Genomic DNA, 14928 nt, shown 5'->3' with positions numbered 1-14928 from the left:
GACGGTTTCCTTTCAGGTCTGCCTCTGATGCGGGCTCTTACCTTCTCCAGGGCCTCCTCTTATCCCTCAGGCTCTGTCCTTTTACCCCACCGTCCAGTCTGCGCGAAATCTTTAGTTCAGGCTGCTCTGCGTCAGGCTCTGATCTAGGCCCCGAGGGTGCAGCTGTGATCGGGGCAGACACAACCCCCCGCCCTCAGAGCTCTGCTTTTCTTTTATTCTAACAAAGCCAAGCGAAGCAAAGCATAACACACACCCTTCTCCTGGTACCTCACCTCTCTCCTTTGCTCTGTTAAACCTTTTTAGAACATCTTTTCATTGCCTTCCAACGTGTTCACTCTTTAACCCTTCATAATCTGGCTTCTGCGTCCAGGTCAACAACTGGTTCCCCCAGGGTTACTGCTGTTCTTCCACCACGCACTCTGGACACCCCGTAGCATCGGCACTGCTGACTGCTGCTCTTAGAAGCTGCGCCTTCCTCTGAGCCTGCTCGGTACTTCCTTTCCTTCGTTCGCCCTCTCTGTCCTCTCCCTGCCTGTTTGTTTGCTTTCTTCAGTCCCTTCCTCCAGACGTGGTCGCTTGTGCTCTTTCTGGTCCGTTTTCTCTTTCACCTGTACATGCTTTACCTTGGTAACCTCAATTGCTCCTACATTTTCAAGTATTAATTCATTCAGCCAATATTTGGATGCCCACTATGAGCTAGGCGCTATTCTAAGTGCTGGGGATACAGCAGAGAATAAAGCAGGCAGGCACGCCTGGTCTCCTGGATGGAGCTTACAGTCTAGTGAGGGAATACAGAAAACGAATAATAAAATTAGTAAATTATATACGAGGTATTGATACTATTCAGTATCACACTGTCAGAACTTTCCCTTTAAGAACTCAGGAACTGAATAGATTTGGGTAAATTTTTTAATGAATCCTTTGGTCCGTGAACTCTTAACGCATGTCATCCAAAACTCAGGAATCAATTAGATTTGGATAAGGTATTATACCTTGCTGTCGGCTCCATTTCACTCTCTGAACTCAGAGACTCAAATTTTTGAGCATCAAGGGATAGGTTAGATGGTGGTGCTTGCTGAGACAGAAATAAGTACATAAAATACATCAGGGAAGGGGGGCAGTACTGCTGGGGCTGGGATGGGGTGGTGGTTTCCAGCTTAGAGTGGCCACGGAGGTCCCAGCTGAGAAAGGCAGCATTTCCGTAATAACCTGACAGAGGTGAGGCCACGCAGGTGTGTGGGGAAGAGCCTAGTAGGTCAAGCCCCTCTCACATTTCCAGTCTCTGCAGCCTCTTCTACTGCCCTCATATCTCTGACTGCAGCTGGGAAGGGTCTCTGATTTTAAAGACTCCTGGAATTAGCTTGGCCCTATCTAGATAATTCAGGACAATCGCCCCCTCTCTAGTCCTTGCTCTTGAAAACACCTGCGATGTCCCTTTAGCCACGTAAGGTTCATTCACAGGTTCCAGGCGTTGGACTCCGGACACCTCTGGGGGTTGTGCTGTCCACCACACATTCTCATTCTCGTGCGTTTGCAAGCGGCTTCCGTTTCCTTTACCCCACGATGTGCCTGTAACCCCCCCTCCAGTTTTATCTTATACCATTCTCCTTTTGTAATCTATGCTCTAGGCAAATACTTTAAAAACTGTCCAGTTTTACGTGCCTTTGTACATACTGTTTCTTCTGCCTAGAATGCTAGCTGTACTTCCTGGACTCCTGCCTTTCAGGGCCGCCCCACCTCCCTCCCCTTCCCGCTTAATTACCTCTTCCCTCTACCTGCCCATCAGTGAGTCACCTTTATTCCAGCTGCCCACAGCTACCCAGCACCAGCCAACGAACGTTCACTGACTCTGCACTGGGTGCCAGACATGGAGAATATAGAAGTCCTAAGGGTTTAGTGGGGTGAGGGTAACACCAGGCACAGAGTATGCCCGGAGCACAGGGAAGGAGGTCCGCCCTCACCTGGTATTTAATGATCTGCCTTTCATTTCATATTCTTTCTCCTGCTGTTAAAACCCCTTAACACTTGTTTATACCTCTTAAAGCACTAAACCATGTTTTGCCATCTGTTTTACTCAGCTGAATATTTGTCTTATTCTGTAGAATATAAGACCTCTGAGGAGAGGTTCCATGTCTCTCCACGTCCCTTTAATTACTGTACCCCTATCATCTAGAAGCGCCTGGCACCTGGTGGGCGCTCAATCCATTTTAATTGATTTGAAACTGACTTCAATTCCTACTATTACGCTATCCACGTTTTGAGAGCCGAACTGTATTGAGTTTTGATCTTTCACATGCCAAGCCAGTGATTTACACATGGTGGTTCTTTAACAGCTGTTGGATTGGATCGATCCTATCAGCTGCGTGTGTTCACGTTCCCCTCCTTTTTTTTTTTTTTAATTAATTTATTTATTTGTTTTGGTTTTTTTTTTGGCTGTGTTGGGTCATCTTTGCTGTGGGCAGGCTTTCTCTAGTTGCAGCGAGCGGGGGCTACTCTTCGTTGCGGTGCATGGGCTTCTCACTGCGGTGGCTTCTCTTGTTGCGGAGCACGGGCTCTAGGCACGCAGGCTTCAGTAGTTGTGGCACGTGGGCTCAGTAGTTGTGGCTTGCGGGCTCCTGAGCGCAGGCTCAGTAGTTGTGGTGCATGGGCTTAGTTGCTCCACGGCATGTGGGATCTTCCCGGGCCAGGGCTCGAACCCGTGTCCCTTGCATTGGCAGGCAGATTCTTAACCACTGCACCACCAGGGAAGCCCCTCACGTTCCCCTCTTCACCAGCTTTCTTCTAACATGGAAATTGCCTCTTCTGGTCTGTGTCGGTTACAGGGCTGTATGGACGAATGAGCTAGATGATGCTGAACATTTATTTATTTTTAAAAGATTTATTTATTTGTTGGGTCTTAGTTGTGGCATGCGGGCTTCTCTCTAGTTGTGGTGTGTGGGTTTTCTCTCTCTAGTTGTGGCGCGCGGGCTCCAGGGCACATGGGCTCCGTAGTTTGCGGCACACAGGCTCTCTAGTTGAGGCACACGAGCTCAGTAGTTGTGGCACGTGGGCTTAGTTGCCCCGCTGCATGTGGGATCTTAGTTCCCTGACCAGGGATCAAACCTCCGTCCCCTGCATTGTAAGGCGGATTCTTTACCACTGGACTACCAGGGAAGTCCCGATGCTGAACATTTAAACACTGGTTTTGGTTTCTGTTACATTCCCTTTTGGCCAAACTCCCCATCACTTGTTTGTTCTTGTTTTCATTACCATAGCTATAAAAATGGGTATAAAACTACCCAGAAAAAATATACCTTTCTTCTCGACATTGCCCCATGCTTGCTTGTTCCCTTCCACAGAGCTGAGTGGGGATGGACGCTGGGAAAGAGGAGCACGTCGGTGAGGGTGGAATGGGGGCCAGCGGCCTTTCTGCCCCTCACCTATTGCAGAGGAGCATTAATCTTCCTAGATTCTCAGGGCGCTGCACATGGTGGGGAAGCAGGGGGATGCCTGCTTGCCTGGCCAGAGAGCCTTTGGCTTTCTGCTAGCGAGACAGCTGCCTCTCAATCTTATCCTGCTCTTGGAAAGTCTCAGAAAAAAATGCAAGGCCTGACCCACACCCATTCTTCTCACCTAGACCCACCTAGGAGCTGCAGTCCGTATCCATCTACTTTTTCCGTGACTGTTTTTCTTTAACTGTCTCTCCGAACAGAAAACTTGGGCCATGGCAATTTCACGTACATGTCAGCAGTGTGCTGGCTCTTTGGGCGTTACCTGCATGACACTCTGCGGTATCCCGTGGGGCTGCTCTCCTCCTCGTGGGCCGGGACGCCCATTGAAGCCTGGTCGTCTGGAAGGTCACTGAAAGCCTGTGGGGTCCCGAGGCAAGGGTAAGAAAGCATCCTCTGGTCTGGGAGAAAGCCAGCCAGGAAATTTTGTAAGAGAGAAGGATCATGGTCTCCTTTGGGGAGTCAAGAGTGTGTTGAATGTACAAATATGTATTAAATGTGTGAAACTTATTCAGGTATTATTTTCACTGTCATCAGCACCACAATCATCTGAGAATATGTCAGGAAGTAATTATGACCCTTTTCCTTAATAATAGTGATAGCTAATACTTCATAGAAGCTTTCTAAATACTGGATACTGTTGTAAGCACTTTATATATATTAACTCACTTAATACAACACTTTCTTGAAGTGGATATTATTAACATATGATGGAAAAAGGTACTAAGTCTGAGAGAGATTTAGTGACTTGCTTGTGGACACGACTAGTAAGTGATAAAGTCTGGTGTCAATGTCTGTGCTCTTAACCACTGTCCTGTGTTGCCTGTGAGAATAAACACAGTCTAACAGTTTGGAAGAACAAGTACACATGTAATCAGAGAAGTGTATTAGAAGACTGATGGTGAAAGCATGCTCAGGAAAAGCTGGATCAGGAAGAATATTTGGGGGTGGGGGAACGGAGAGAAAAGGCTGGTTAATAAACATCTTGACACTAATGTTAAAATAGAGATGAACAATATGTGAACTGCTTTCACAGACCTTGTCTCATCAGTTCTGGGAAGAGCATGGACTTGAGCTCTTGGTATATCTTGGGTAAAGGCCTGCCTGTTGGGGAGTGAAGTTATCCAGTTTTGGAACAGAAAGATTTGCCTTCGGTAGAGTTGGAGGAATCTAAAGCCAGGCTTCCCAGATCTCTGGGGACATGGCAGGGACAATAGCAAGGGGAAGTGGCCATTCTCATATGCAGCTGCTGCAAGTGTAAATTCATACAAGTATTGCACAGAGACAATTTAGGGACATGTTCAAAGTCTTAAGAAAATGTGCCTTTTGACCTGGCAATCTCATTTCTGGGAATTTATCTTAAGGAAATAATTAAGACTGTATGCAATGATTTAGCTCTAAGGAAGATAATCATGGCATTGCTTATAAAAGCAAAGAGCTTAACACAATCTCAGTGTCCATGCATTGAGTACTAGTTAAATAAACTTATTGCCTGTGTGATAGACTCATTAAAACGCTCCTCCTCCCTGGTCTTAATCACTAGATAGAAACCGGGATGGCCCCATCTGAACTCACAGAAAGCTGACTGATGACAGTTATTCTGGGAAGAACCTGGAGTGAAATTTGGAGACTGTCCTCATGTTTTCATGGAAACAGAGTGGTTGAATTGAACTCTGTGTTGCTTTCATCAGGAGTTTGACCCGAGTGAAGCTGGATAGATGCCCAGCTCAGGGATCGTCATGTGATTAGTTATTGGCTCTCTCTTGACACTTGTGCGTCTTACTGATTTCAGGTCCATGCCATCTGATCTGGAAACTGGTCCCAGTGAATACTCTGTTCTCTGGAATGCCATGATCCATCCGCTCCGTAATATGACTCTGAAAGGGGTGATATGGTACCAGGGTGAGTGTTCAGTTTGCTGGTTTTCCATTGTATCAGTTAGCTGTTGCTGCATAAGAAACCACCCCAGAACTTAGTGACTTCCAACAGTAATAATGTTAGTGAGCTCACTATTCTGTGGGTTAGTGGGGTAGTTTTTCTGTCTGGGCTGCTTTGGCTACTTTCTGCTGGGATCTCTTATGTGCCTTTGGCCACCTGGCAGGTTGTCTGGTGGCTGGATGACCTAGCATGGCCTCTCCCTCACGTCTGTTGACTGGGGCCGTCTGTCTGCCGGGGCCTCCTGGTTCTCACGTGGCCTCTCATCCTTCAGCAAGCTAGTTCAGACTTAATTTATCATTTACATGGCAGTGTCAGGGTTCCAGGTGTATCAGGAGAGAACAAACCACAGAGCTGAATTGCTTTTCAAGCCTCTGCTTGCATCGTGTTTGCTGATGCCCCATTGGCCAGAGCAACCACAAGGCCAGTCCAGGGAGACCGCAGGAAGGCCCGCCACCTAAGGGCATGCGTAGAGGTTGGGGAGCAGTGCGGCTGCCTTTGCATCTACCCCAGACTCTTCTCACGGTTTGGACTGTTTTCAGGGGAGTCCAATGTAAACTTTAACAGGGACCTGTACAATTGTACGTTCCCTGCACTCGTTGAAGACTGGCGCCAAACCTTCCACGATGGCTCCCAGGGGCAGACAGAGCGCTTCTTCCCATTTGGATTTGTCCAGGTATGTGCTGAGAGGAAGAGGGTTCGTGGGCTTTGGTGTGGGGAGGTGCTGTTGAGATCTCTTCCCTGGAATCCGTCTTCCTTTTTTTGCTCTCCTAGCTTGCCAGCTGGTCACGAACTGAATGTAACTTAATTCATCTCAGTTTACTGATGGGACAATTACATCTTAAAAAAAGTTAATAAGTAACCAGTATTTCGTCTTATTAAAAAGCATTACGTGTTCATTAAAGAAATATTAAAGAGAAAGGCAAAAAAAAAGAAGCTAAAAACACTTATAATTCCACAATCCAGAAATAAGCAGACCTTTTCTGCTCATATATTTTTGAAATAGGATCCATACCATAATACTGTATCATATCTTGCTTTTTCTCTTAACGTCATATTGTGAACATTTTTCATGCCAATAAATATTAATCTTCAGCACAGTTTACAACGATTGGAGGGTGTTCAGAAATATGGTTGTATTGTAATTTAACTAGTCTTCCATAGATAGGCTCTTAGGTTGCTTTAAACGTTTTGCCTTTATAAGCAGTGGCATGTTTATTTTCCTTCTAGCTAAATCATTGCACACATGCCTAATTATTTCCATAAGATAAATTCCCAGAAATGAAATTACTAGGTTAAATTGCACACTTTTTTTTTTTTTAAATACTAATTGTAAAGTCTGCAGTGGGTATATAGGTGTTCAACTTTTTTCCAGATTTTATGTTTTTGTTTTTTTTTTAATTTTTTATTTATTAATTATTTTTATTTTTTAAATTTTTTTTTTTTTTGGCTGTATTGGGTCTTCGTTTCTGTGCAAGGGCTTCCTCTAGTTGCGGCAAGCGGGGGCCACTCTTCATCACGGTGCGCGGGCCTCTCACTATCGTGGCCTCTCTTGTTGCGGAGCACAGGCTCCAGACACGCAGGCTCAGTAGTTGTGGCTCACGGGCCCAGTTGCTCCGTGGCATGTGGGATCTTCCTAGACCAGGGCTCGAACCCGTGTCCCCTGCATTGGCAGGCAGATTCTCAACCACTGGGCCACCAGGGAAGCCCCAAATTGCACACTTTTTAAGGCTTTGAACATGTCCTTAAATTTTCCTGTGGAAATGTATCGATTTGTATACAGTTATACTCTTAGCAACCGTGTGTGACAGTGCCCACCTCCCCACACCCTCCCGAACTTGCTGTTATCCTTCCCAGCCCTGAGAATGAACTCCGCTCTTTCACTCACTCCCAGCCCACTGTGCATGCTCTCGGCCTGGAACAATCTTTCTCTCCCACACTTTCCTACCTAACTTTTATCGTCCGTTAGCCTGGATATCAGTTAGGAAGCCTTCTGCGACTACCCAGAGTCTGTCCCCATATGGGTGACTGCTTAGTACCGTTCACTTCCCCTTTTTACTTGTATGTACGTTGTGCACATGACCACATTTTCCTGGATCACATTTATAACCCCAGTACCACCTAATTGGTCGGCACTCATTAAATATGGCCCGACACACAAATGAAAAAATATATCAAGAGAAACCATACTTTCAGTTAGCGGTACCTCGTCAGAAAGATTCTGCTCTCAGCCTTGTCTAAAAGGAATAAACATATTTAACCAAGTTCATAATTGCCTTGTCTCACCTGTTCACGTGACCCCTCCGAGACCTAGACGTCTTAGCAGGGTAGTAGTTCTGACTTGTCTAGAACATAGGAATCAAACAAGTAAGATGTTACAAAAACGAGGCCCACCTCACAGCATAAACACAAAATAGGCTTTAATGTTTGAGTTGGACACACCTACTTGCAGGCGTCCGCCTCTGAGTGTCCCCCAGATGCTTTCCTCTCACCATCCTCCTATTCCTCTACCTCATCCCATTTCATGTACCTTTTTTTGGATAAAGATTTTTATAGACCTTCTTTCCACTTATAATTACTTTACAATCATTTTCTTTCTTCTTCCTAACATTTGTTTTGACTTTGAACGAGAATATTCTGCTCATTTTCAAAATAGCAACTCCTGTCACCAGTCTGTATTACTGTTGGTGGAAACTATTTTTTTTGTCTCTCAGCCTGTGTACATGGTGATTTGAATGTGACTTCAACCGATGCAAGCCAAAAATATGTTTAAATGCTTATTATATGCCGCAAACTGTGTGAGGTACTAGAAATATAGCATGAAGCAGAGAGACCTGGTCCTTGCATTTGTGCGTGTGGTGTAGCGGAAGTCCCTTAGCCTTGGGTGTCAACTTTATCATCATCAACAACAGTATGTTGGTTGGTTGGTTGTGGAAAACTGGGAATATAAATGTTTAACTTCAAAGGGAAATGGCAAATTCTGCAACATAATGGCTCAGAGCATGGTCTGGGGATTCGAATCCCAGCTCTGGCGCTTCTTTAGCTATGTGATTTCGAACAAGATATTGAACCTCTTTGTTATTTTAAGTATTAAATGAGTTAGTCCATGTAAAGCCTGGCACAAGCTAGAAAATGTCAGTGTTTATTATTATTAATGAGAGAAGTCAGAAAATCTGGAGGGACAGTTGGTGTGTAAAGGAAGATGAATTGACTTGATGGAAGGACCGAGTGTGAAACAGTGGTGGCAGTAACTAGAGCACAGTTAGAGGCAGGACACGAACTCCGTGGAGAGAGCAGGGCGAGACACCTGTGTCTGAGTAGAGAGGTGAGCGGAGCCGGGGAGAGAGAAAGAGGAGCCGGAGTTTAGGGACTGGAGTCCCTAGGAGCGTGCTTTTTAAAAAGGGTTTTGGAGGAACAGCAGCATGCACTGCAGACGGCAGATGCTATTGTAAAGTCCTCCAAGTGTGCCCACTTTTATATTCTTCAGCTATTATATGCCTTCTTTAGCAGTGATTAGTATTTCTACTAATCCCTGCAGGAGACTGAGCAAGTGCCCTGCTTTATCTCAGGAAAAACAGGACTTTCATGCGAGTGTGGAGTCTGCTGGTGCCCCCGTGAGGCCAGTGTGTAGTAATGCAGCCGATGAAATTGGAGAATTACTGCAGGAATTCTCAGCAAACTGCCATTTTGAGACAACTTCCTAGGCCTGAGTGGCTGTCGGTAGCGTTTCTCCCTCAGCGCTTCAGGTTAGTACTCACCCTAGACTTTGTTGCCACGATCCTCATCATGGCGCTGGTTGGTGAACATGGCTCCACTTTCACTCTTCTTCTGGCTGTTGTGTGGGAAGAAGTAGGGTCACTTACTGGATCTTTCTATTGCCGTTTTCTAGTTCTCATGACATTTCATTGTGCAGCTTCAGCGTCTTTTATCATTTCATATGTTAAAGCCAATTTGCATAAGAGATTTTAATAAGAATCAAGTGGTGGGGAAATGTACTTCTCTTAGCGGGAGAAACCGCAGAGCCATATGGCAAGAGGGTGTGGCTCTTGGAAGGTGTGAAGAACTGGGGTCCCTGATGCAATCCGCCAGGCACTCAAGGGCAGGTTCCTCTCTGCTCCCCTACAGCGCTTTGCCCTGGGCTGTACACAGAGTTGTCGGTGACCGACCTACTGCTTTGTAACAAGCTACCTCAGAACTTCGGGGCTTACCACATCAGCCACTGTGTTTGCTCCTGATGCCATGGGTTGGCCAGGCAGGGAGGGCTCAGCTGGGGTGGCTCGTCTCTGCTCTGTAACTTCAGCCGGGCTTGCTCATGTGGCTGCAGTTTGAACTGAAGGATCTAGAATTCACATGATGGGCCCCTCAGCTGGGATGGCTGGGATATTAACACCTCTCTCCTCATGACCTTCCAGTTTCCAAGGTTGCTCTCTCCACATTTCTCCAGCAGGGCAGCTGGACTTTGGTTACATGACCATCTCAGGGTTCCAAGAAAATGAAATCTGAAGGCAAGGGCTCTTGAGGCAAAGCCTCAGAAGCTGCACACCATCACCTCTGCTGCATTGTTTGTCAGAGCAAATCACAGGCTTAGCCCAGGTTCAGCGAGAGGAGAAACAGACTCCACCCCTTGCTGAGAGGGGTGGCAGAGTTCCATTGCGGCGAGGGGGATGAGAGGTTCAGCCACAGGGGTGAGAGGCTCCGTAAGTACGTGTTGGATGAGCACGGGAGTGAAGCAGAAGCAGGGTCTTCTTGTGAAAGACTCTAGTGTAGGTTTCTTTTTAAAAATTCTTAATGTTTTTCCAGCTTTATTGCAGTGTAGGTTTCTGATGAAATAAAATGCTGATGCACAATGTCTACTTTCTAGTTATCTTCATATTTGTCTGGTGCAACCCCAAATGATGGACTTCCCCAGATCCGTTGGCATCAAACAGCAGACTTTGGCTATGTCCCCAACCTAAGGATGCCCAACACTTTCATGGCTGTAGCTATGGATCTCTGTGATAGGAATTCGCCTTTTGGCAGGTGGGTGCTTCTTGGGCTTTGTTTGAACAATAATATATGTTCTTTGTCTGTGGCCTTCACTCTGATGTTCACTTGTGAGGGGGCCTGAGGATTGGACATTAGAAGCATGATTTATCAGTCATTCACACTGGATGTGCTGCAGTAACCAAAAACCCTCGCCATCCCAGTGCCTTGATGCCACGGAACCTTATTGTGTGTTCACACTCCATGTCCAAATAAGGTCAACAGAGAGGCTTTGCTCTCATCGTCATTCACAGATCCAGAGCGACAGAGGCTCCAGGGTGATCTGTGCTTCCACATGCACCTACGGTCTCACGATGGCAATTAAATGCTTCCACCCAGAGCAACACAAGTCACTTCTGCTCGCATTGCACTGGCCAAAGCAAGTCCCACGGCCATGCCTGTCTTCAGCGAGAGCAGGAAATGGAATTCTACCATGGACTCAGAGGGGGACTATCTGGATGACTACCCTGATGTAAACAGCCCCTATGATTACCACCCGCTAGCTGTAGGATACCAGGGGATTTCAGTGTGAAATGGAGCCCAACACAGAGTGTCTGGATTATAGTAGGAGCCTGAATGAACATTTCTTTCTTTCTAAATTTTATTTATTTATTTATTTATTTATTTATTTATTTATTTATTTTTTTCAGCTGCGCTGGGTCTTTGTTGCGGCGCGCGGGCTTCTCTAGTTGTGGTGCACGGGCTCTAGAGCGCGCGTGGGCTCGGTAGTTGCAGCATGCGGGCTTAGCTGCAGTATGTAGGATCTTAGTTCCCTGACCGTAGATCGAACCCGGGCCCCCTGCATTGGGAGTGCGGAGTCTTAACCACTGGACCACTAGGGATATTTATTTAGTTTTGAATGAATGAATGTTTATTGAATGAACAAATAAAACCTAGAGGGGACCAAGTTAATGAACAGCTGATTCACATGAAACACAGGACTTTTAGTGGTTGCAGCAGTCTTACAAGAGCTCTCCTAGGTTAGTTCCAATACCTTCCCTCCCTTTATTCCTTCCTTCCAAGTCCTCAGTTATTTCAAGGTTTCTGACCCATAGAAGGCCCAGAGCCCCATCTGTGGTTACAACTCACCATTTCTCTTAGGCTGACTCACCACAGATCACTGGCTATTAGATTCAGTCAACTTTATTCTCACCTTCTTAAAGGGTGCTTTGTATAAGATTTCCTTTTTTAAAAAATGTGATTATTGTTGAGCCCAAACCCAAAGTTCTCTACCTCTTCTTTATCCTGTAGCACACACCCTCGAGATAAGCAGACGGTGGCCTACAGGCTGCACTTGGGGGCCCGTGCCGTGGCTTATGGGGCGAAGTTGACCTTTCAAGGACCACTGCCTCAGAAGATAGAACTCCTGGGCGACATGGGGCTGCTCAACCTCACATATTCCCAGCCAATCCAGGTGCAGAGGCACAACAAGATATTTGAGGTGAGAACTGCAGAAACAGCAGGGGCTCATCCTGTGGGGGGGGGGTTGGGATTTCCTCCACGCCGAGGCCCACCTCTAATTATAACATGACTACGAGGCAGGTTTTGGTTGGTCAGGGGCTGAGTTTATCTCAGAGCAACAAAAAAGCAGCTACTGATTCATTCACTTAGAGGCAATTTTGATGGGACCACCAAGGAAGGGAAGACGTGCCCACGTTGAAATGATACTCCTTTTGCATTTTCCCTCCCAGAGCAACCATCTTTGCGTGGAAAGGGCCTGTGGCTTTATCTGTGGGCACCTGTTGAAAGGACCCTTGCTCCAGAATGTTTCCCTCATCCTTAGACATCTTTTTTTTGTCGCACTATCCTAAATTCTGATTTTCTTTTGAGTTGAGTCTCTCCTCTAAGAGGTTGAAGCTTGGTGATTTGCAACTTAGTATGAATTACTGTAACGGAACTCTGTACTTGCTTCTAATACCTGGTGAGGATCATTCCACTGTGGAACTGGGGCTATTGATTAAACAGCTTATTTAGGAGTTTTCTAAGGTCGGGGTTGGGGGTGGAGGCATTCCCAGGTGGAGCATTTAAATGAGTGTCTTTGGGAGTCCTGAGGCCGTTAGGCGGTGGCGGGCGGTGAGTGAAAAGAGGGCATTGGAGGGGGGCATGAAAGAATGTAGAAGACAAACTTTAATTGCACAGGAGCTTCTCTAGGACTGTTCCTCCTCTGGAGCCCTAAGCAGAGCATCCACCTGCCTCAGGTGCTTCCTCAGCACCCACTCCGCCTAGCTTCTCTGCACGCCGGGTTGTAGGCGAATCCTAGCTCCAAGGAGTCTGTGTTGAGTTCTCCTCTCTAGTCCACAGCTGGCAGCCTGCCCATCGTCTGGGCCTGGAATCTTAGCTGGGACCAGGACAGCACTGAACCTTGGGAACTGGGTATTTTATGCTCCCTTCACCAGATAGATGATTGCTTTCTGACTTGAGAACAGCTTACCATCCAAAGTTCCTTTGTGCCCCTTCTTCATTCCCCAGCTCCTTTGGGAGCCGGAGCGCAGCACAGCAGTGGCTCGCTTCACCCGGATTCCCGCCTGCTTTGCTGTTTGGCCGGAGGATCGCAGGAAGGTTGTTCAGGGAAGCCTGCCCTCAATGTGTCATGACTGCGCTGCCTTGTCTCCCTCAGTAATTTAATGTTGTACTTACTGATTTAAGCTATTTATTTTAGCACGTGAACTTTTATTATGGCTCTGTGGCTGTGCTGAGCAGACCCAACCTGGACTCAGGTTTGCTCTGGTCACTGCAGGAAATGTGTCCGTGGCTGCGAGTGGCCACTTCCCTTTCAGTCTGTCTGAAGAGCAGTCCCGCCTCTTGGCATATCCTCCTGACTGTCCTAACTGTTCCTGTTTATGACTCTCCTGTTAGATCTCCTGTTGCAGTGACCATCAGTGCAAGTGGCTTCCAGCTCCCATGGACACTTTCTCCGCCCAGACGCTGGCCCTGAACGTCAAGTCTTGTCGTGACAGCCTGGCTGCTGTTCGCTATGCGTGGACCGCGTGGCCTTGTGAATATAAGCAGTGTCCCCTGTACCACCCCACCAGTGCCCTGCCGGCCCCTCCCTTCACTGCTTTCATTACAAACCAGATTCCCGGGTATCGCAGCAAGGTTGCTAAATGATTTCGTTGCAGTATGATCACATCTTAGACGTAAGTGTGGATCCTTTAGATTTGGGCATTTAGGAGTTTAAATGACAGCTGTTGCTTTTTAATGGAAATTAATAGAACTGCCTCATCGACAGTGCCCGGCTAGCACGTGGCTGTTTCCATATTCTGAGATGCCAGGGCTGGTAGGCAAATGACATGCTTGTCATTTGTCCTCCAGTTGGGCCAGGTATCTGTATTAGACTAATTCCAAACTACAAACAACTTGAATCTCAATGTCATTCACTTCCCTTATTACTGGGAGTGAAATGTCTTAACACTTTTGTCCCCTTACCTCCAGACCGTGGAAACTCAGGGTTGGAAGAGATTTTAAGGCCATGCAGGCCGGCTAGCATTTATGTTTTTTTCTATAAAATATGAGAGGTGGTTATCAAATTTCTGTATAAAGTTTCCCTTCTAAACTTCCCAACAGTTTTTCCTCATGTGGAACTGAAATGTTTCTTCCACTACACAACAATCTTTCAGAGAACTGATTTCAGCCCTATTTTGTTCCAAGCTGAAAGCAATTCTATTCCTTTAGTCTAAATAATGCTAATGTGAATGTTTAACAGAAAAAAACCAGAATCATGTGCAGGCATTTTGGGAGGCGCTAAGGGACGGCCTCAAGGAGGGATGAGAAAGGCAGGCGAGGTGGAGCAGCCCATGGGGAGGCCATGTGACTGCAGAGGTCATTGAGAAGCAAACAGAGATATCAGGCTCTTTAAAGGTAAGAGGTTTAACTATGAAAAGGACAATCCAGATGGAAGAACAACGTGAGGCTGAAAGTAAAGCTACACGATAAGCATTTACAAAAATAATCTAGATGGGACAAATGTGAAAGAGGGCTTCTGTGTATACTATTAAGAATCATAATGCTGTTTATTGGTTGATTGATTGATTGATTAAGAACAGTTAAAGGCACTTGACAAGTGTCTGTAATCTCTAAGAAGCTGGAAATAAAAGTATAATCATTAGTCATGTGTACACAATTCCTCTCTAGTCAAAACTGGGTTATGAATGGGCTTGCAAATTGTCCTCTGAAGCTGAGAAAGGAGTGAGACTTACTTATCTGTGGGTAGTTTCCATTCCCTTAATGTGAAAAATGAGAACGAAAGCATAAGCATCACTCTCTCCGTACCTGTACCCCAAGGGGTCCTGGTGTAACTGAAAAGTAGGAATGCTTTGTCAGTGCCAGGATCTTAGTAAAAAGCGAAACAGCTACACAGCTTGCAAGGAACTCTGCTCCTTCGAGGACTTCCCAGCGCACAGTTGGCTCCTAACACCCAAACCTTGGCCTCTTACTCATCTGGCCTAACGGGAACCACAGACTCCTGAGAAAAAGCGAATCTACT

General features: G+C 46.4%; 1 protein-coding gene across 4 annotated transcripts in view; it reads left to right on the top strand.

Moving 5' to 3' along the window:
- SIAE (sialic acid acetylesterase) overlaps positions 1 to 14550 on the top strand; it is a 35608-nt gene extending 21058 nt beyond the window's left edge. For 3 of the 4 annotated variants that reach the window (XM_082341834.1, XM_082341835.1, XM_082341836.1), the window contains 6 exons: positions 3692 to 3869; positions 5281 to 5390; positions 5966 to 6099; positions 10285 to 10442; positions 11697 to 11886; positions 13302 to 14550. In XM_082341834.1, coding sequence (XP_082197960.1) covers positions 3692 to 3869; positions 5281 to 5390; positions 5966 to 6099; positions 10285 to 10442; positions 11697 to 11886; positions 13302 to 13553 — 1022 coding nt within the window. In that variant the 3' untranslated portion in view covers positions 13554 to 14550. The remainder of the gene's footprint in view (positions 1 to 3691; positions 3870 to 5280; positions 5391 to 5965; positions 6100 to 10284; positions 10443 to 11696; positions 11887 to 13301) is intronic. The other variant, XM_082341837.1, reaches the window with a different exon arrangement.
- The last annotated feature ends 378 nt before the right edge of the window (positions 14551 to 14928 follow it).

This window comes from Balaenoptera borealis, assembly GCF_965194805.1.
Source record: "Balaenoptera borealis genome assembly, chromosome: 11".
NCBI classification, from domain to species: domain Eukaryota; kingdom Metazoa; phylum Chordata; class Mammalia; order Artiodactyla; family Balaenopteridae; genus Balaenoptera; species Balaenoptera borealis.
Note: the sequence above shows the minus strand (reverse complement) of the source record. Positions and strands in the feature narration are given on the sequence as shown.